The sequence below is a fragment of the Entamoeba dispar genome, genomic scaffold (genome assembly GCF_000209125.1).
Source record: "Entamoeba dispar SAW760 scf_1105229457827 genomic scaffold, whole genome shotgun sequence".
Classification (NCBI taxonomy): Eukaryota; Evosea; order Mastigamoebida; family Endamoebidae; genus Entamoeba; species Entamoeba dispar.
In genome coordinates, this window is record NW_001852887.1 from 4,394 (window position 1) to 22,701 (window position 18,308).

Genomic DNA, 18,308 nt, shown 5'->3' on the forward strand with positions numbered 1-18,308 from the left:
ATTTGAAGAACAATCTAAAGCAAATAAAAAATTAGAAGAAGAAGTAACAGAATTAGAAGAAGAAATGGAAGAATTAGATGGAGTATCAAAAAATTTAAGAAAAAATTTAGAAGATATAGAAAAAGAAAAGAATGGATATAATGATAGTATAAATAATATTTGTAAAGAAGCAGAAAATTATAGTGGAACACTTGGAATATTAAAGAAACAATTAGAACTTCATTCAGAAGATTTACAAAGATGGTCAGGAATGTTAGAAGGAAAAAGTAATGTAGGAGATGTAGAATCTATTGTTATGAAATTAAAAGCAGACAATGAAGAAAAAACACCTCAAGAAAGAGTAGCTATATATCTTGCTATGTTACAAACCGAAAATGAAGAAATGGATAAATTATATAAAACAAAATTAGATGAAATGAATGGAATAGGAGAAACAAAAAAGAAGAAACCAGTTGTTAAAAAACCAGCAGTTAAGAAATAATTTTCTTAAAACCATTCAATTTTTTAAACATTAAATCATTTTTTGGTTATAATATTTCTTTTTTTTTTTTATTTTAATTTTTATTTTAATATTTGAATTAAAAAAAATTATTATTATAAATATTATTTTTCTTTTTTTAATTTTTATTTCATATAAAATAAAAATTCATTTATCAATAATTAATAATATTTCTTATCTATTTTATCATCTTTTATTCATTCAATTTCTTTTATTTGATAAATCATTTATTGAATATCTATTAATTAAATGATATTTTAATCATCAAAAACAACTATTTCATTATTTAGTAATGTTAAAAAGACTAAATAAACTAAAGAAAATATTCATACAACAATTCATTTAATATTATCTTTCAATGTTTAATCAAAAAAAGAATATCAAAAATTTAAACAAAAAAGAAAGAAAACAACACATAAATAATAAAAGAATAACAGAGAAATGAATTGAAACAATGATAATAGTAAATAGAAAATAAGAAAGAAGAAAGAAATAAAAGGATATATAAAACAGAAAATAATATACAGATTTAAGAAAAAACTGAAAAAGAAGAAACGTTGAAAACTTTAAAAAGAGAACTTGAAAAGAGGAAATTTAGAGAAATGGGAGAAGAAGCACCAGCAGTAGATTACACCACAGCAGTTGAAAAACATGTAGAAATTGCAGACCAAGTCATAAAAGGAGGAATAAACATTGAAGAAGGACTTAAAGAAATGTTAGATGTTATTCCATTAGGATGTAAAGACACTCCAATATTAGAAAAAAATGCAGAAGCAATATTAAGTGTATTAGCATCAGTTAAAGAAGTAAAAGAAAGTTACGTTTCAACACTCTCAATAGAACAACAAAGTTGGTTAATGATGTATGTTTATAAAGGACTTGGAGCATCAGAAAATAAAGAAGCTACATTTGTTCCACCAGCACAAATCATGTTCAAATGGTTTAATACTATTTATAAAGTTGGAGGAGATGGATGTGTTATGAGGGCTGTTTCAAGAAGAAAAGCACTTTAAATTCATTCAGTTTTTTGTTCGATATTATTTTTTGTTATTTATTTAATTTTTTTGTTATGATAAATATAAAAATAAGAAATGATGTCATCAAATATACTTGTTGAACAACCTTTAGTGATATTTTTATAGGATTAGAGATGTAGATAATTTCAAAAAGGATGTAATTTGTTTTGTTTTTTTGGAAATATTTTAAAAGTTTATTTTTATGTCTTCTCGTTCATTCCAATTTTAGAATGTGTTAATTGATTGATCTAATAATTCATCTCACTTTATTAAATGTCACAAACCAAGAAAGAAGAACTTATTAACGTTTATCTTTCAAAGTACAAGGATGTTGATAAATTGAGTGAACAAATCAAACGTCTTTTGTTGGACCATGACTTAAGTTTAGAAGTTAAATTTAAACCAAAGAGGCGCCCATGTGATGACTATCAAATAATAAATGTTCACAACGGATTTATTAATAAACAAAATACATTTTCTATTATTTCTAAGATACAAGATGAAACAGTAAAATTAGAAGTTGAAATTACAAATTTCAAAAAAGAAAAAGTTGAATTTGAAATGATTCAAAATGGGTTGTTTGAGTATAAAGTGTTTTTTACTCCAAAACTGATTGGAGAACATTTAATTATTGTTTCTGTTGATGGGTGTTCTCTTCCTCCAGTTTCATTAAATATAAACGATGTTATTGATATTTCCCAATGTTGGATAGATGGAAAAATCAAAGAAGGAGGATTGCTTGAAACAGAAAGAGTTATAGGTCAACTTCATATGATTGGAGAATCTGGATCTCCTTTTGAAGGTGAGTGTACAACTACAATAAGTTGTTTTACACCAAACAATAAAGAAATAAAAGGTAGAGTTATAAAAGGAGAGCATGGAATTTATACATTGGAATGTGGTATCAGCAAAAGAGGAATTTATACATTTGATATTTGGATTAATAATAAACGAATTAGAGCACTATTATTTAATACTCATTTCATACTTCCTATTTGTCCATCTAAATGTTCTATCTCAGGTAAAGGAATGGAAGAGATAAAAACTATCAAAATGACAAAGACTGTAGAATTTATTATTCAAACAAAAGATAAAAATGGAGACTGTATATTAGAAGGAGGACATAAATTTAATATTCACATCACAGATCCTAAAAACCAAGCAATACCCTGTGAATGTACAGACAATAAAGATGGTACTTATACTTGTAAATACACTCCATCTTATTGTGGAAAATATCAGATTGATGTTAAGTATCAAACAAAACCTTTAGCCCAATCACCTTATCTAATAACAATTGAAGAAAACTATGAAGAAGAAAGCGCTCAATACTGTTTTAAAGTTCATCTTCTTATTGTTCTTGTTGTGTTTATTCTAGCAATGATTTATAAATTAAATCATCCCAAAATGAGATATCTAGAATAACTTTGATTATTTAATTCACTTAATTTTTTGTTCTTTTAACATTAAAAAAAAACAAAATTATCAATAAATATTTTTTGTTTTAGTTTAAATAAAATATTTCTAAAAAGTAATAGTAAGTTTCTAATAAAATAATAGAAAATTAAAAATCAAAAAAAATCTTAAAAAGAAGAACAAAATTAAATATGTCGGTTATCGACTTCATCTTAGAACCAATAAGTCAAATAGTCCATGTTCCAGTATACTTATTGAAATACTTTTCTTCTTTTGTGCTATCATTACCAATGACATATTATTGTAGATATCTTCCAAATAATCCATCATTAAAGCATAAGGTATATGGGTCTATTGGAATAACTATGTCATTAATTGTGTTTGGACCAATCACATTTTCTATTATCTTTTTAGGACTTCCAATTTATTATATTGCTAAAACGTATCCAACACGTATTATGGCAATAATAACAACGACTATGTTAATTCTTCATTTAGCTTGTATTCATTTATATAAAATACTACATACAGGAATGGTATATAATTTATCATTTTCAACAGTACATATGATGTATGTTATTAAATTTAGTACATTTGTATGGTCTGTTGTTGATGCCCATGAAAATAATACTAAATTATGTGAACATCGTAAACAAATGATGATTAAAACATATCCGTCATTACTTGAATTCTTTGGATATACTTTCTTTTTCCCAGGAATCTTTAGTGGACCATCATTAGAATACATTGACTATATTAAATTTATTACTTTAGAACAATTTAAAGATTATCCAAAAGATAAAATGGAAGGAGATGTTCCAAAAATTCCAATGAATTTGTTCTACAAACGAATAGGACTAGGAATTGCTTTTTATATGTTAGTATGGGCAATATCAATTTTTGAGCCATTACTTGCTGATTACTATTTCTTAGAAGCACCTGAATTACATGGATTTTTCTTTAAAATGTTTGCTATTTGGTATACTGGTGAATTAGCATTAGCTAAATATATTGGTACATGGTATGTTGCTGATGCAATGTCGGTTATTGGTGGATTTGGATTTACAACTATTAAAAATGGTAAAGAGGTATGGGATAAATTTACTAATATTGATTTCCCTGTATTTTATTTAAGTACGTCATTTAGAAATTCAATTGTTTTATGGAATAGATATGTACAGAATTGGTTAAGTAATTATGTTTATCTTAACCTTGAAGGAACTAAATTAGATGCCTTTAAAACTGTTATAACAAATCTTGTTAGTGCATTCTGGCATGGATTCCTTCCTGGGTATTATATTTCATTTGGTACTCTTGCTCTTCATACTGAATTAAGTAAATTAATTTATAAAAAATTAACTCCATACATTATTTATTTGACAAAGAATAATAAGAAAATGATGACAGTTTGGAATGTATTCTTAATTATCTTTACTAATTTGTCAATTAAATATAATTTCTGTCCTTTCTTTATGATGACATTTAAGGCTTCATGGGAAATGTTTAAACAGACTTACTTCTGTTTCCATTTGATTGCATTAATTTTGTTTATTTGGTTAACTGTTGCACCTCCTAAAATCCCAAAAGAAGAAAAGAATAAAAAAGAGTAATTAATTATTTCTTTTTAATTAAATAGACTTATTTTATTGCAATGATTCAATACAACATAATCCTGCAGATACTAACCCAGCTAATGTAGAAAGTTCTTCTGGTAAATTAACTAATCCTAAACCATTCAAGGCAATAATAAGTTCTGTTGTAATTTTTACATATCTAATATATCTTTTTAATGGTTCGTCTTGTTCTTCTTTAATATATTCAAGACCTATTGATGATAATACAGCAACAAGGAATGATAAATTACCAATTGCACTAGTATAGGGAATGACAGTGTTATTAGTTAAAGATGTAATAGCATTTAAATTGTCCATTGCAAAAAAACCAAGCATCCCTCCTGATTTTAATATTTTGAGAAAGAACTCTGGATTTTCATAAGATGAATCTAAGGTTATTTTAAAATTGTTCATTTCTTTTAAAACATTACCAATAGCAAAATATTTTCTTGACGTTCCTAATAATGTTACTATTCTCATTAATACTTTCTTTTTAGTAACGTTATCTTGTGAAGTTAATAATGCAACTAATTTTGCAGCACACTGTATAGTTCTAAAAAAGGCATCTCGTGTTCCATATCCACTCACAAAATTTGATGTCTTAAGAAGAACAGAATTCATTGTATCTAATAGTTCAACTTCATTTTTTATTTTTCATTAATTTTTAAGAATTAAAAAAGTATAATAAAAATTAATATATTATTTTTAGTGTATTGCAAAGTTCCAAACAATCAAGAAAAAAAAAAAACATAATTTTATATGTTAAGATGAAAAGACAACATTCCACTATGAGTTGTTTTAGTGAAGGGCAAGTAATTTAAAAACAATTAGACATGAGGCAATGATAGATGAATAAAAAAGAGGTTATTGAAACTTCTGATGATGCTTTTTTTGAAGTTTTACCATCTGTAGAAAAGAAAGAACAATCATCAAGTGTCTTTTATTCAAATATTAGAAAAAAAGAAATTGGTATTTCAGACGATAGTTCTTATGGGGTATTTTCACTCGATAAAAGAGATGATAGTTCAAGTGGATCTTTTTTGAGAAAGCAATATCCGTCAAATGTTACTGAGTTTTCAAGTCCATATTTATCTAACACACCATTACCATTATATTCTCCAGGACCAAAAGAATATTTTATTGTAAATATGATCAACCAAGGAACAATTAACCTTATCGGAGAAGTAGAACTAAACAAAATCGAGGAAAAAGAAAGTATTGAGCATCCTATGGCTTTTAAACAAGAATTTATTTTATCAGAACATCAAAAATTTCATCCTTTAAATAGAAGAAAGAAAAAAAGTGAAATAAATGAAGATTCTTCTCGTTGTGAATCTGATAGTGAAATTACAAGCGAAAGAAGTGGTTTGTTTATGGAAGATAGTATTGAAAAATATATAAAGAAACAGTTAGTTATAAAAGGAAGACATTTCAAAAAATTGAAACAATGGATTGGGTTATCTAAATACAAAATCATTTTCGATAGTTGTATTGATCACTTAGTAACAGATGTATTTAACCAAAAAGTTGAAGGTAAATCAAATACTTCTATAATTATTGTAACTAATAACAATTGGGTTTTTGGTTGTTTCAATAAACTAAAAATACCAATAATCAATAATCAAGAAGAGACTCATGGATTGAGTGATAATGGATTTTTTATCTTTTCATTGAACAACCCACATCACACAATGCCAATTAAAATTACACAAAAAGAAACCATTCCAGGAAAATTAATATTATATCCTAAAGATTCAAATCAATTATTTGGGGTAGAAGATGCATTCATTATTTCTCAATCACCAAACGAATCATATATTTTTAGAAATATTGAACAATATTATGTAATACCATCAATAGTTGGAAAAGAATTATTTACTGGATGCTGTTATCCAGACTGTTTTTGTGTTGATAAACTATTTGTGATAGAATGGTTTTGAATTAATACTTAATTGTTTCTACGTGAATTAACTAAGGAATGAGATTCTATTAATGTCCTCTTTTCTCATCAGATGCTTTAATTGATCGTTCAATACATAATTGTATAAATGGATCATTAATCTGTATAAAATCTAGTAATAAAACATTAATTGGAAATGATTCGAGTTCTTTACAATGAAGAAATTGAAAAAAGTTTTCTTTAACTTTATATGAAACCCCTTTCAATGATTTTGAATGAGAAATAGACAAATAACATGATTTAATACTTTTGTTAGTAGGGGTTAGTATGATTTGAAGAATGGTAATTCCAGTTCTTCTCTTATTAATCCAATTTATTCCATCTATTAAAATTCTTTGACTAACCTCTTGGAATGTTGGTCTGTCTGGCCAATAGGAATGAATGAAATCTTGATTCCAGATATATGGAAATCCTTTAACTTCTTTTGGATAATCGTAAAATATAAAAACTCGTTTATTATTAGTAACTAAAACTTCAAGCGGAATGTTAAGATTATCTGGATTACATTCTACACTAATTCCATTGAATAAACAACTTATTATTTCTAAAATTTTTTCATTATCCTCTTTGTTCATATTATAGATATGATTAATATCAAGAATTATGACTTCTTTCTTGTGGTACCAAATAAATTCACTCAGTTGTGTTAATATTACAACAAATAAATCACAGTACAAACCATGTACAGTATAAATATCATCTTTAAATTTTTGAATTCTTAAATCAAAATATCGAACCCCTTCTTGTAATTGTTGGAGGATAGTGAGTGTTTGTGTCTCTGACCAGTCCTTAACAAATCCATTCATTATAATGGGAAATGAGTCATAAGGTTCTGCTGCTTTGATTTGGGTTTTAGTATTATAACTAAAACAGTTATGAGAACCAGCCAAACAAATCTCCTTAATTGTAAGATTTAATACATTTGATTCACCCATCCAATCAGATTTATCATTTAAACGTGACATTTATACTATTATTTTTCTAGTTTTTAGTTTCTTTTTATGTTAAAAAAAAAACTAAATAAAAGAACTAAGAACATGATTTAGAATCCTTGCATTTCATTCATAAATAATGCTTGTCTTCTTTTCATTTCCTTCATAGAGTCTTTCAACATTAATACTGTTCCGTCGTTAGTTGTTATAATAAATGAGCCATCTTCATCATCAAGCATATGAACAGCAGTGATTTTACTATTTAATTTTCTGGTTTCTACGAATTTAAGAACATCATGTTTTTTTTCTTTAACATTTTCAAGAATATAAATTGTGCCACTTTCTGCTGTAATAGCTAAAATAGTAGAACCAGTAACATTGATTAGTTGAGTGACATCAACGTTATATCTTCCATAAGGCAAAGCAAAGACGTTGTCTATTCTTTTAGGTGATACATCAATGAGTTGGTCATTCTTTTCTTCCATTTGAACAATCCATCCACCATAAGCAAAATAGTATGTCACAGTATTATCCTTTGAGAATGATAACAAGGAATTAATATTAAATAAAGGTTTCTTTTGTTCTGTAGATTGAACTTGTAATCCCATAACTTGAAGTAAATTAAAATGAGAAGGTTCCCAAATAGCAACAATTCCATCACAAGATACAGTAATTAACTTATTATTAGCCATTTCAATAAGATCTACATCATCTATATGGGGTGAACTTCCTTCTTTTTCTAACTTTTTAATAAATTTTGAAGAAGATGGTTGTTCAGTGTTAATTTGATACACATAAATATCATTTGTTCTACTGATAAATAATATTCCATCTTCAGTTAGAAGTGATGTTTTATAATAATCATCAGATTCTCTTTCCATTATATATAATGGGATATTATTAGTAGTATTCCAGAATGCTATTTTTTTATCATTGGCAATAGTAATAATAATGTCATTAAGAATATAAATTTTTTTAATAATACCGTCATGGTTTGTATGTGTTCCTTCTTCAATTAAAAGTTCATTATCTTTTAATTGAATAAAATTAGTTAAAGAGATTCTATAAATTTCTTTTTTAAATGCAATAACAATTATTCCATTAAAAAATTGAATATCTCCAATAGTTCCTTTTGAAATCATTTCATTTTCACAATTAATTTGATATTTCTCTTTAAGTTCACAAATATATTTTTCTGATAATTCTAATATTTCTTTTTCATTTTCATTATTAACATTTTTAATACTGCTTTGTATTTCAGTAAATATATGTTTTATTTCTTCTACTTCTTTCTTTAATTTATTTTCTTCTTCATTTTCTTCTTCTCTTTTTTCTTCTTTGTTTTTGTCTGAAGCATCATAATTATCAATAATAGTATTATCTTTGATAATAGGAGATGCATTAGTCATTCCTCCTTTCTCTTTAAATGAAACAATTCCATAACTTAATTTCTCTTTTGCTATACGTTCAATATTATTTTGTTTTTCCTCAATTAACTCTCTCAAAAACAATAAGAACTTTTTAACTCTAAGCATTCCAGTAGCTCGTGATTTCATAGTAATTGATTTAATTTCAACACCAGTCATATAATTAAATAAAATAATCCTTCCTGAATGATCCCCAACTAGAAAATACTTTTCTTTATTAAATGAAAAATAACAAAATGAATCAACATTTCCTGAGTCATTTGCTCCTGTTTGTTGTTTATTTATTTCAGTTGAATCTCCATAAGTAATAAAACTATATTCATAGGAATAATCACAAAGTGTCTTGGTTTCTTTCTTAAAGAACGATAACATTCTACCTTTCTTTTGAACTTTCTTTTAAAAATTTTATTTAATTTAATTATAACTTATTTTATTATTTAAATATACTATATCCTATAATTTTTATTAACTCTTAAAAGTTTATTCCAAGTAATTGTGACTCACATCTAACAACTTATCTGAATTTAATTAGGCACATTCTCTGTATCACTTTATACCTTTTTTATTCTCATAATATCATCAATGAAATTCACATATCAAAACACAGAAACAATAGTATGTCACTCAGTAAATAAAGAAATATAATTACTTAATGAAACAAATATTCACAATAGAAAAATACCATACAAAATTGAAGAATGAGCTTCTGAAAGAAGAGTAAAAAATAAATTAGTTTATGAGTAATAAGAAAAACTTAGACTTGATTAAACAATAACTAGAATAATACAAATTATTTATTGTTCAAACAAGAAGAAACATATACCTCTTTTTTTTTTAATAGATATACAAACAACTTTGGTTATTTGAAAGAAGAATTAGTAAGATATTTTCAATTCTAGTTATCAAAGAATATTATTTATCATTCATTAGGTAAGTATGATCTTTAAATTGAATAAACAATTTAATCTAGTTGACAACTATTCTTTTGTTTTATCTAATCCTAAAAATGTTATAAATTATTTGAGACAATTCTAACTATGATTAATTCATGAGTTTGTTATTGTTTGAAGAGTGGACGCTAATGTAGATTTATACAAAGAGAATTAGTTGTATTTTCTCAAGCTCGTTTAATAATACAACACATTGACAAAGACTTATCAATGAAATTCCTAGTGAATTAATGCTATACTTGCAAAGCAATGAAAATTGATATCTTATAAAGTCATTAATTAACAGAATGTATTTATTTGAAGTTATTCTAAATTATGACACATTAAAAGAAATTATTTTTTTGTTATTCTCAGAATAAATTCATAAAGAAAAGAAGTTAGTAATAGTCCTTTAAATATCAAGAGACATAGAGTAGAATATAGTAATATTGTTTTTTGGTATTTGCCTAAGAAGAATAATAATGAGGAAATGAGTTATGAATTAATGGAAGAGTGGTGACGTTATACCACGTTTTTAAAGATAAAAAACTCAAAAATGATAAAATTGTATAACTAATGTTAATCAACATTAAACTTCTTAATGGAAGAATTCTCTCTATTGATCTTGAACCAACAGATAAAATCTCAGACCTTAAAGCTAAATTAGAAGAAATTGAAGGTATCACTCCTGAACAACAAAGACTTGTCTTTGGTGGAAGACAACTTGGTGATGATAAAACACTTCAAGAACTTAACATTCAACCAGGAACTCAAATTAATCTTCTTCTTGCTTTAAGAGGAGGTTTTTAATTAAATTATAGAATTTAATTGATTTATTATTGGTCAATAATTATTTAATGTCTTTTTATATAAAAGTGTTCCTTCTTCTAGTAATGAAAAAAAATAATATCTTATGATAATTTCATTTGAAAAGACTTAATAAATTAAAAATAATTTCATTAACTATATTAAATTCTTCGTCATTATCTTTTTTAAGTTCAATTTTTAATCTTTTATTTATCATTGTCTATCTATGCAAATAGTTAAAATCATTGTTTTTATAATGACTTTATTCTTTTTTATTTTTATCATTCAATTATTCATGTACTATCCTGTTAAGACATTAGATTTTAAAGTTCATGAAGGTGGTCCAATTTTAACTAACAAAAAAGAAGAACTAATTGATGAAGAGGATGAAAGTTTTTGGGCTAATGCAGAAGTCATTCCAAAATCATATTCATCTAAACGATATCGTATTGCAATAGTTTCACCTGAAGGTGTAAAAGTTATTGGTACACCTCATCATCCAAATATTGAATTTATCATATCACAATATTCTGCTGAGAATGTTAAAGCAATGTGGCCAAGAAAAGGATTTTATCTTGGTAATTTTGATATTGATTATCGTCATGAAACAGAAAAAGAATATCCATTTGATCAATACAAAGAAGACATTTGTATATCTGAAATTTATCATGATATGGGTAAAAGATCAGGTGATTATGATCAAGCTGATTTAATTTTCATTCCACCAATTGGAGTTAAATTAGATGATGAATTTGCAAATAAATTATATAATTTTCTTACAGCATCAGAAGATAAAATTCCTAATGCATGTGCATACCAAGTCTATATGACTAAAAAAGAAAGAATAAAAAACAAAGTATTTACAAAATTAGCTGGATTTATTCCTGATTATCCATATAAAAGTTTTAGATCTTTTGGAGGAACATTAATAAAAAGAAAAGATCTTAAACCAATTTCTATTTGGACAAGTGAGATGTGGTTTAGAAATAGATATGAAGCACTTGTTCAACATTATTGTGAAGTTCTTGATCAACCAATTGTTGTTTCTCCAACAAATTTATATTCACCATTGATCGATTTTTAAAATATATAGATTGTGTTTACTTTATCATTTCTTCTTTTATTTAATTAACCAATTACTTTATTAAATATTAAGTATCAATTTGAGATGAAACAATCCTTTTTTTTTCAATTATAATTTTATCTAGTTAAAAATACTTTATTAAATTCTCTTTTATTTTATTTATCTTTTCTTGATATAGAATTTCATTGTGTTAATTTCATTAATAGAAATAAAGAAATAGTTTAAGAACAATATCTAATAAAAAAAAATAAGAAATACTCTATTCATGAACAATTATATTAAAAATAAAAATATACTTCAAAAACAACCAAAAAATTACTGTATTAGATCATTCACAAATGAATCAAAGAATTGTACAAATTCTTTATATGAATACTTTGGTTTTTGATCATTTTCATTATCACTATTATTATAAGAATCTTCTTCTTCCATTCTATTATTTTGAATTATTTCAGTTTTATTTTCTCGTTCTTCTTGAACAGAAATTAATGTAGGGACTCTTGTAACATCAAAATCTATTATTTTATTAAATGGTATTGGAACACAAACATTTCCAGTAGCAGGATGAATACAAAAAGGAGCTTTAAGTAAATGATTTCTTTTCATAGAAACATTAATATCAAGTCTAGGATAAAGATAAGTAAAAACAATTCTTTGTAATGCTTTAGGATCATCACTCTAAATTAAGTAAATATTATAATATTATAACAAAGAAAATAAAAAAATAGAGAAGTAAACTAACAAACAAGAATTTTTTTTACATAATCCCATGTTAAATCTTCTTTTTCATCACATTGAGATTGTTTTGAAGTTGGAATAAGTCTAATAAAACGAGAACGTCTTTCAGAACATTCAAAAATTTGTTCATCTTGAAGATATTTATTAAATAAAGGTTCTAAAATTTGATATGAATCATCAAATAATGAATGACGTCCAGGAATTACTATATATGATTCATTTTGTGAATTTGTATGTTTTGCTTCAAAAAGATTTAAATATTGAACAATATTCATTCTTAATGTATCTGTCATTTCCATTGCAATATCATCACATACCCAAATATGAATTCCTCTTCTTCCACTAAATACATTTAAAATATGATTAAATCCAAATTGTTCATGAAGAATATAATTTAATACTTGAACAGCAGCAACTAATAATGTCCAACATTTTTTACAAATATTTGTTCCTTGACAACAATATCTTACATCATTATATTCATCCATATCAATATCAATAATAAATTCTCTTAATAAAGGTGTATTAGTTACTCCAATTAATAATTTATCAAAAACTGCACCAATATCAAATTTAATTGGTACTTTCTCTTTTAATTTTCTCTTTAATTCTTCATTACTTTTAAAATGTTGATATCGAATATAACTTTCATCAGACATAGTAAATGATAATTCTCTTGTATCAGAATATTTTTTATTTCTTGTTATCCATTTATAAAATGTTTCAACAGGAAATGATTTATCATAATATTCCTTTCTTTGTTTTAATGTTGAATCTTCAATGTCCATCAAAAGTATTTTTTTTTTCTATATTTTTTTTATTAAACAAAAAACAAAAAAAAAAAAAATTTAATTTTAAAATAAATAACATAAATAATAAAAATAACTTTAAAAAAAAAAAAAGAAAAAAATAAAAAAAATAAAGGGTTTAAAAAAGATAAATATGATAAATTTTTGATCTCTAAGAAATATAAATAGAAAAAGATATATTAAATGGTCTTTATTCTGTTTAAATATATATTAAGTAATTTTTGGAGATATTGTGCATGTTCATTATTATATAATTATGCAGCATTTTTATTTTGGCTTGTTGTACCATTAGTTGCAACAAAACAAGATGCAAGTAATTGGGATTTAGCAATTATTAATGCAATTAATTTTGGATGTTGTTTTCTTCTATCATGGGTATGTGGATTTATTAATAATTTTCTTCCAGGATGGTTACTTGCAAGAATTGGTGTATTAATTTATATTGCAGCATGTATTTTATTAATGTTTATTAATGATAATTTATGGATATTATGGATTATGGGTATTATGTATGCATTTTCATATGTTTTATTTTGGATTCCAATTCAAACATCAATTTCAAGAGAAAGTACAGCAGGAGATGCAGAATTTTGGTTAGGTGTATTTAGTGGAATGTGGACATTTGGACAATCACTTGGATATTTATGTGGAGCATTTTTATTTACAAAATTAGGAATATCACAAGCATTATCTATATCAGTAGCTGCATTAGTTATTGTATTTATTATTTATCCATGTTGGGAAGGAAGTATAGTTTGTGGGAAAGATTTATCATATAATAAAGTTAAAAATACTGAAGAAATGACAGAAGAAGAATTAAAAAAAGAAGAAGAAAAGAAAAAGAAAGAACCAATTATTTGGAAAATGGGAAAAAATGAACGAGCAAAACTTAAAAAGAGAACTATGCAATTTCTTATTCCATCATTTGTATGTTGTATTACTTGTTATGGAAATTTATTAACATATGGATCACAATATTTTAATAGAATTTTTGATACTAAAGATGGATATTTCCCTACTATGAAAGATGATGATGATAGATATGATATTTTTATTGGAGTTTTCTTTTGTACAATTTATTTTATGTATACAATAGGAATTCTTACTGTAGCACAATTTAAATTTATGTATTTTAATAGAGGATTAATGTATTTTTTTATGATAGTATCAATTATTAATCATTTTATTTGTGGAGTAGTTTCTCATTGGATTGCTCAATTATTAAGTGCAGTTTTTTTAGGATTATGTGGTGCATATTCTTTCCAAAATGTTTTAATTACAACTTCTCGTCTTTCAATGTTAACATCAAATATTTCATCTATATATGTTGGTCTTCAAGAATCTTTAACATATAATATGGTAGCTTTTTCTTTACCTCTTATAGTTGGACCAATTTCAGATTCATTAAATGATTATAGAATTCCAATGTTTGGATGTGCAATAGTAGGAGTTGTATCATTATTTATTTCAGAAATTAGTTGGCAATTATTTGATATTTTTATAATTAGAAAAATGGATAAAAAAGATGTACAACAAGTTATAGATTTATGTGAACAAATTCTTAATGATGGTTATGCTCAAAAATTTATTGATAATCCAAATGAATATCATCAGTTTTGTCGAGATAATTGGTTAACTCCTAAACAAATAGATGTTCTTTTTTCTCGTTTAAAAAGAAAATTAATAGAATAAAGAAAAATATTTACCAATTTTATAATAATTTGATTGTTTTCTTTTATTTTAAATAAATATTATTTTTTAAATATTATAGAAAATTAATTATAAATAAAATAATTTATTTTAATTTATAACAAAATGTTAATTAAACGTTAATTGCAGTTTGTTTAATTGCAGGTGTATCTGTTTTTTCTAATTGTGCTTGTTCAGTTAATACTCGAATAATAGAATCAGTATCATTATTTAATATTAATCCAGCTTGAATAAATTCATTTAATACATAATGTACTCTATCTGAATGAAAAACTAAATCTAATTCACAAACATTCTCAAAACATTTATCAAGAACTTCAACAATATTTTGAATTAATGAATGAATAAATAATTCATTTTCATTATCATCAAATACACAAATAAAACTAAGAGTAGCATATGTTCTACTTACTGCAGTAATTCCTTTTTCTCCCCAAATAGATTGTGGTACAGAAATAATATTACATGATTTTCCAGTTCTTTTACATAAAAGTGCATATAAATCTCTAACAATTTTTTGTTGTTCTTCTTCTTTTATATGATTATAAAAACGAATTAATCGAATTTTTCCCATATTATTAATAATAATAAATGCTTTAATCATCTTTTATATTTTATTTCTATTTTTCTAAGTTCTTTTCTTCTCAACTTTTCTCTTTCTCTTTTTTTTTTTTCTTTTTATTTAAATGAAAATAAAATTTCTGGTTTAAAAAAATTATGAAATTATCATTGATTTTAATTAATTGGTTCTTTCAAATTCCCTTTTTCTTCTTCTCTAATTGTTAAATGATGTTTCATTTCTTCATAAATTTGTTCACATTCTTTTAATTGGAAAAGTAATCCAACAAGTTCTTGATCTTTAACTTTTACTTCTTCAAATATTATAATATCACCATCAAATTGTGCTTTGATTAATCCTTTTTGTATTAATTTATTCAATTGTACTTTTAATTGATTTTTTTCATAATGAATTCTTTTTGCTAATGTTTCAATCATAATTGAATTAAATGCTTTAGAAACCTTATTAATTCCTAAATAAATATATGAAACAAGAATTTGTTTAGCTAATCCTAAATTACCATCTTGTTTAAGTACTAAAGAAAATGTTTCAATAAGAAATTTAACTTTTTCTGGTCCATTAATGAAATTTTCTTGAATTTCTTTATAAGCAAGTACTGGTCTATATAAATTAGTAAAGTAATTTAACTGTCTTGAAATAGGATATGGACTATAGTTTAGTATAAGAGAAAGTAATGACTCTTTTTTCCATGCTGCAATACATTGTGGAGTTATCTCTTTTGATGGTGTTGTAATACATTGATCAAAAAGGAAATAAGCTGATTGAAGATCATGGTTATACAAAGCAATACATCCTGAATAATATAAGAATAATTGAAGAGTGAAAGAATTCATTGGTTGTTGAACTTTATGATATTTTGTTAAATATAATACTTGACCATGTTCATATTCTTTTTTTGCAAAAAGAATATGTGCTAATAATGCATGATATGGTGATAATACTCCACATGGCACTTTATTTAACAAAAAACATACTAAATCTGTTAATTTATCTAATAATGAACATTGTCTTTGACAAAATCGTTCAATACTTTGAAGTGTTTCAAGAAAAATAGGTTCAAGTGATTTTTTCATTGAAGGAGATATATTTTCATAATAATTTTTTAATGATGAAATCATTTTTGTTAAATTCTTATCATTTAATGTTCTTGTTTGTTCCTTTCTATAACATCAATAATCAATCATTAATATATTTTTATTAATATAATGAAAATAAATTTTTAGTTATATTGAGTTATTGAAAAATAAACAAACAATATTAATAAATGACTTGATGGATAACCAGAAATTGTGTATTGTTCTAAAAGTTCATTATATTTTTCATATGTCTTTGGTGAGAATGTTAATCCCTTTATCTCTTTAAATAATGTTGATTGGTTTTTATTAAGTACATTACTTAAATCATTACTACTTGACATTTTTTATAATAATTGTTATTCAAGTTCTTTCCTTTTAAGTTTTTTCTTTTCTTTTTCATACCTCAAACAAAAAACAAAATCTAAAAAACTAATTTTGATTTATTTTTTTAAGTTCTTTTTTTAAATTTATTCTTAAATTTTTTATATATTTCTCAAAATAACTTAATTATTGTATAGTGCTATTTTCATTTCCTCTGAATTGTTCAATTGTTAAATCAGTATATAATCATTTCACAATATACGGAATCTTTAAGTTAGTCTTTTTTGATTTGTTAATTCTTTTTTGTTATATGAACTTATAAATATCATAAAAAGAGAAATTATTAAAAATAAGAAAAAAAATAAAAAATAAAAAACAGACAATTAATCAGCCAAATTGTAGTTTCTTAATTTATTGATATGTTGAGTTTGATTATTTGTTGTCATGACTAATAGGTTGTCTGTTTGATCTCTTACATTAAATGGAATTTTCTTCAGAGCGTCCAAATGAATTGACACTTCTCAAACGAGAATCAAAAACATACGAAGCAATCCAACAAGGTGTAATCATTGGATTACTTATTATTAATGGATACTCCATTGAAATTAATGCACCAAGTCGTTTTGCTATAAAATCACTTCAACTATTCAGCATCAACGAAATCTATTTTAATTCAATTGCAATGAAGTTTGGAATAACAATCAATGTATCATGTGAACTTGGCTATGAAGAAGAGATGAAAGAGAAAGGAGAGATGGATGAGAAGACAAAGAAAAGAGTCATCAAAAACACAAAACGAAGAAGGGATATAAACAAATCAGCAATAACATTCAACACAATGGTTCAAATGGTAGAAAACATTGGATATAAAATCACAAAGAGATCAATCAAAAGTGCAAAGAAAACAATCCAAATGATCAAAATCAAAGAAATTGGAATTGGAGAAGAATGGAAAATGAAAGAAGAAAGAATCCAAGAAATTGGAAGTTTAATCAATCAATACATTAAAGGACTCATCACAGGAACAGGTAAAACAATTATACTAAGAAATGATGATCAATATATTAATTCATTATTCATCATCAATACTGAAGAAGAGAATAAATGGATGAATATATCAGAAAGTACTTCACATGAAGTGTTTTTATTGTAATTATCTTCTTTTTAAATTATATTTTAAATGGTTTAAGTTAAAAATAATAAACAGAAGGAAAATTTTATTAAGAGGATTTCAGTGTTTCTCTTTTTTTAAATAAAACATGTTTATTTAATTATATATAAAATTGTTATAAATAACATGTATTTTCATGAACTGAAAAAGAAAAGAACTAATTGTCTAATGAGTTCGCCAAGCTCAGGAAAACTATTTTTAAATCATGGCGTTATCAAAA

The 18,308-nt window shown here is 24.6% G+C and overlaps 14 protein-coding genes across 14 annotated transcripts in view, besides 28 other annotated features; 8 read left to right on the top strand and 6 right to left on the bottom strand.

Moving 5' to 3' along the window:
- The window catches only part of EDI_345940 (alpha-actinin, putative), a gene marked incomplete at both ends in the record, with an annotated part of 1,326 nt that extends 845 nt beyond the window's left edge, over positions 1–481 (top strand). Inside the window, one exon of the mRNA XM_001733177.1 lies at positions 1–481. This exon is cut by the window's left edge and continues 845 nt beyond it. Coding sequence (XP_001733229.1) covers positions 1–481 — 481 coding nt within the window.
- Positions 5–132: a microsatellite.
- Positions 482–533: 52 nt separating the features above from the next.
- Positions 534–568: a microsatellite.
- Positions 569–761: a sequence feature (AT_rich).
- A 106-nt stretch (positions 762–867) lies between these two features.
- Positions 868–1,050: a microsatellite.
- Positions 1,051–1,101: 51 nt separating this feature from the next.
- Positions 1,102–1,512, top strand: EDI_346050 (arp2/3 complex 16 kD subunit, putative; the record flags this gene model as incomplete). The annotated part of the gene is made up of 1 exon (XM_001733842.1): positions 1,102–1,512. One exon carries the CDS (start codon positions 1,102–1,104, stop codon positions 1,510–1,512), a length of 411 nt encoding a protein of 136 aa, XP_001733894.1.
- Positions 1,513–1,533: 21 nt separating this feature from the next.
- Positions 1,534–1,587: a sequence feature (AT_rich).
- Positions 1,588–1,788: 201 nt separating this feature from the next.
- On the top strand, positions 1,789–2,940 carry EDI_346060 (uncharacterized protein; the record flags this gene model as incomplete). The annotated part of the gene is made up of 1 exon (XM_001733843.1): positions 1,789–2,940. One exon carries the CDS (start codon positions 1,789–1,791, stop codon positions 2,938–2,940), a length of 1,152 nt encoding a protein of 383 aa, XP_001733895.1.
- Positions 2,941–2,980: 40 nt separating this feature from the next.
- Positions 2,981–3,105: a sequence feature (AT_rich).
- A 17-nt stretch (positions 3,106–3,122) lies between these two features.
- Positions 3,123–4,541, top strand: EDI_346070 (O-acyltransferase (membrane bound) domain containing protein, putative; the record flags this gene model as incomplete). Its single annotated transcript, XM_001733844.1, has 1 exon — positions 3,123–4,541. One exon carries the CDS (start codon positions 3,123–3,125, stop codon positions 4,539–4,541), a length of 1,419 nt encoding a protein of 472 aa, XP_001733896.1.
- Positions 4,268–4,290: a sequence feature (AT_rich).
- Positions 4,539–4,566: a sequence feature (AT_rich).
- An 8-nt stretch (positions 4,567–4,574) lies between these two features.
- Positions 4,575–5,165, bottom strand: EDI_346080 (uncharacterized protein; the record flags this gene model as incomplete). The annotated part of the gene is made up of 1 exon (XM_001733845.1): positions 4,575–5,165. One exon carries the CDS (start codon positions 5,163–5,165, stop codon positions 4,575–4,577), a length of 591 nt encoding a protein of 196 aa, XP_001733897.1.
- A 21-nt stretch (positions 5,166–5,186) lies between these two features.
- Positions 5,187–5,252: a sequence feature (AT_rich).
- Positions 5,253–5,392: 140 nt separating this feature from the next.
- Positions 5,393–6,484, top strand: EDI_346090 (uncharacterized protein; the record flags this gene model as incomplete). The annotated part of the gene is made up of 1 exon (XM_001733846.1): positions 5,393–6,484. One exon carries the CDS (start codon positions 5,393–5,395, stop codon positions 6,482–6,484), a length of 1,092 nt encoding a protein of 363 aa, XP_001733898.1.
- A 49-nt stretch (positions 6,485–6,533) lies between these two features.
- On the bottom strand, positions 6,534–7,469 carry EDI_346100 (phosphatidylinositol-specific phospholipase C X domain-containing protein, putative; the record flags this gene model as incomplete). The annotated part of the gene is made up of 1 exon (XM_001733847.1): positions 6,534–7,469. One exon carries the CDS (start codon positions 7,467–7,469, stop codon positions 6,534–6,536), a length of 936 nt encoding a protein of 311 aa, XP_001733899.1.
- Positions 7,470–7,546: 77 nt separating this feature from the next.
- Positions 7,547–9,235, bottom strand: EDI_346110 (uncharacterized protein; the record flags this gene model as incomplete). The annotated part of the gene is made up of 1 exon (XM_001733848.1): positions 7,547–9,235. One exon carries the CDS (start codon positions 9,233–9,235, stop codon positions 7,547–7,549), a length of 1,689 nt encoding a protein of 562 aa, XP_001733900.1.
- Positions 8,399–8,420: a sequence feature (AT_rich).
- Positions 8,714–8,775: a microsatellite.
- Positions 9,236–9,257: 22 nt separating the features above from the next.
- Positions 9,258–9,332: a sequence feature (AT_rich).
- Positions 9,333–10,595: 1,263 nt separating this feature from the next.
- Positions 10,596–10,633: a sequence feature (AT_rich).
- A 95-nt stretch (positions 10,634–10,728) lies between these two features.
- Positions 10,729–10,767: a sequence feature (AT_rich).
- A 127-nt stretch (positions 10,768–10,894) lies between these two features.
- Positions 10,895–11,683, top strand: EDI_346120 (uncharacterized protein; the record flags this gene model as incomplete). The annotated part of the gene is made up of 1 exon (XM_001733849.1): positions 10,895–11,683. The coding sequence occupies one exon, from the start codon at positions 10,895–10,897 to the stop codon at positions 11,681–11,683; it is 789 nt and encodes a 262-aa protein (XP_001733901.1).
- Positions 11,684–11,779: 96 nt separating this feature from the next.
- Positions 11,780–11,846: a sequence feature (AT_rich).
- A 108-nt stretch (positions 11,847–11,954) lies between these two features.
- Positions 11,955–11,978: a sequence feature (AT_rich).
- Positions 11,979–11,998: 20 nt separating this feature from the next.
- Positions 11,999–13,209, bottom strand: EDI_346130 (DNA primase small subunit, putative; the record flags this gene model as incomplete). The annotated part of the gene is made up of 2 exons (XM_001733850.1): positions 11,999–12,361; positions 12,430–13,209. 2 exons carry the CDS (start codon positions 13,207–13,209, stop codon positions 11,999–12,001), a joined length of 1,143 nt encoding a protein of 380 aa, XP_001733902.1.
- Positions 12,363–12,410: a sequence feature (AT_rich).
- Positions 13,210–13,215: 6 nt separating the features above from the next.
- Positions 13,216–13,306: a sequence feature (AT_rich).
- A 4-nt stretch (positions 13,307–13,310) lies between these two features.
- Positions 13,311–13,344: a microsatellite.
- Positions 13,345–13,413: 69 nt separating this feature from the next.
- Positions 13,414–14,922, top strand: EDI_346140 (uncharacterized protein; the record flags this gene model as incomplete). The annotated part of the gene is made up of 1 exon (XM_001733851.1): positions 13,414–14,922. The coding sequence occupies one exon, from the start codon at positions 13,414–13,416 to the stop codon at positions 14,920–14,922; it is 1,509 nt and encodes a 502-aa protein (XP_001733903.1).
- Positions 14,037–14,075: a microsatellite.
- Positions 14,898–15,057: a sequence feature (AT_rich).
- EDI_346150 (AP-3 complex subunit sigma-2, putative) lies at positions 15,053–15,544 on the bottom strand (the record flags this gene model as incomplete). Its single annotated transcript, XM_001733852.1, has 1 exon — positions 15,053–15,544. One exon carries the CDS (start codon positions 15,542–15,544, stop codon positions 15,053–15,055), a length of 492 nt encoding a protein of 163 aa, XP_001733904.1.
- Positions 15,513–15,533: a sequence feature (AT_rich).
- A 29-nt stretch (positions 15,545–15,573) lies between the features above and the next one.
- Positions 15,574–15,619: a microsatellite.
- Positions 15,620–15,675: 56 nt separating this feature from the next.
- On the bottom strand, positions 15,676–16,937 carry EDI_346160 (uncharacterized protein; the record flags this gene model as incomplete). The annotated part of the gene is made up of 2 exons (XM_001733853.1): positions 15,676–16,681; positions 16,774–16,937. 2 exons carry the CDS (start codon positions 16,935–16,937, stop codon positions 15,676–15,678), a joined length of 1,170 nt encoding a protein of 389 aa, XP_001733905.1.
- Positions 16,703–16,786: a sequence feature (AT_rich).
- An 81-nt stretch (positions 16,938–17,018) lies between the features above and the next one.
- Positions 17,019–17,088: a sequence feature (AT_rich).
- Positions 17,089–17,244: 156 nt separating this feature from the next.
- Positions 17,245–17,292: a microsatellite.
- A 106-nt stretch (positions 17,293–17,398) lies between these two features.
- EDI_346170 (uncharacterized protein) lies at positions 17,399–18,070 on the top strand (the record flags this gene model as incomplete). The annotated part of the gene is made up of 1 exon (XM_001733854.1): positions 17,399–18,070. The coding sequence occupies one exon, from the start codon at positions 17,399–17,401 to the stop codon at positions 18,068–18,070; it is 672 nt and encodes a 223-aa protein (XP_001733906.1).
- An 8-nt stretch (positions 18,071–18,078) lies between these two features.
- Positions 18,079–18,121: a sequence feature (AT_rich).
- A 39-nt stretch (positions 18,122–18,160) lies between these two features.
- Positions 18,161–18,213: a sequence feature (AT_rich).
- Between the last annotated feature and the right edge of the window lie 95 nt (positions 18,214–18,308).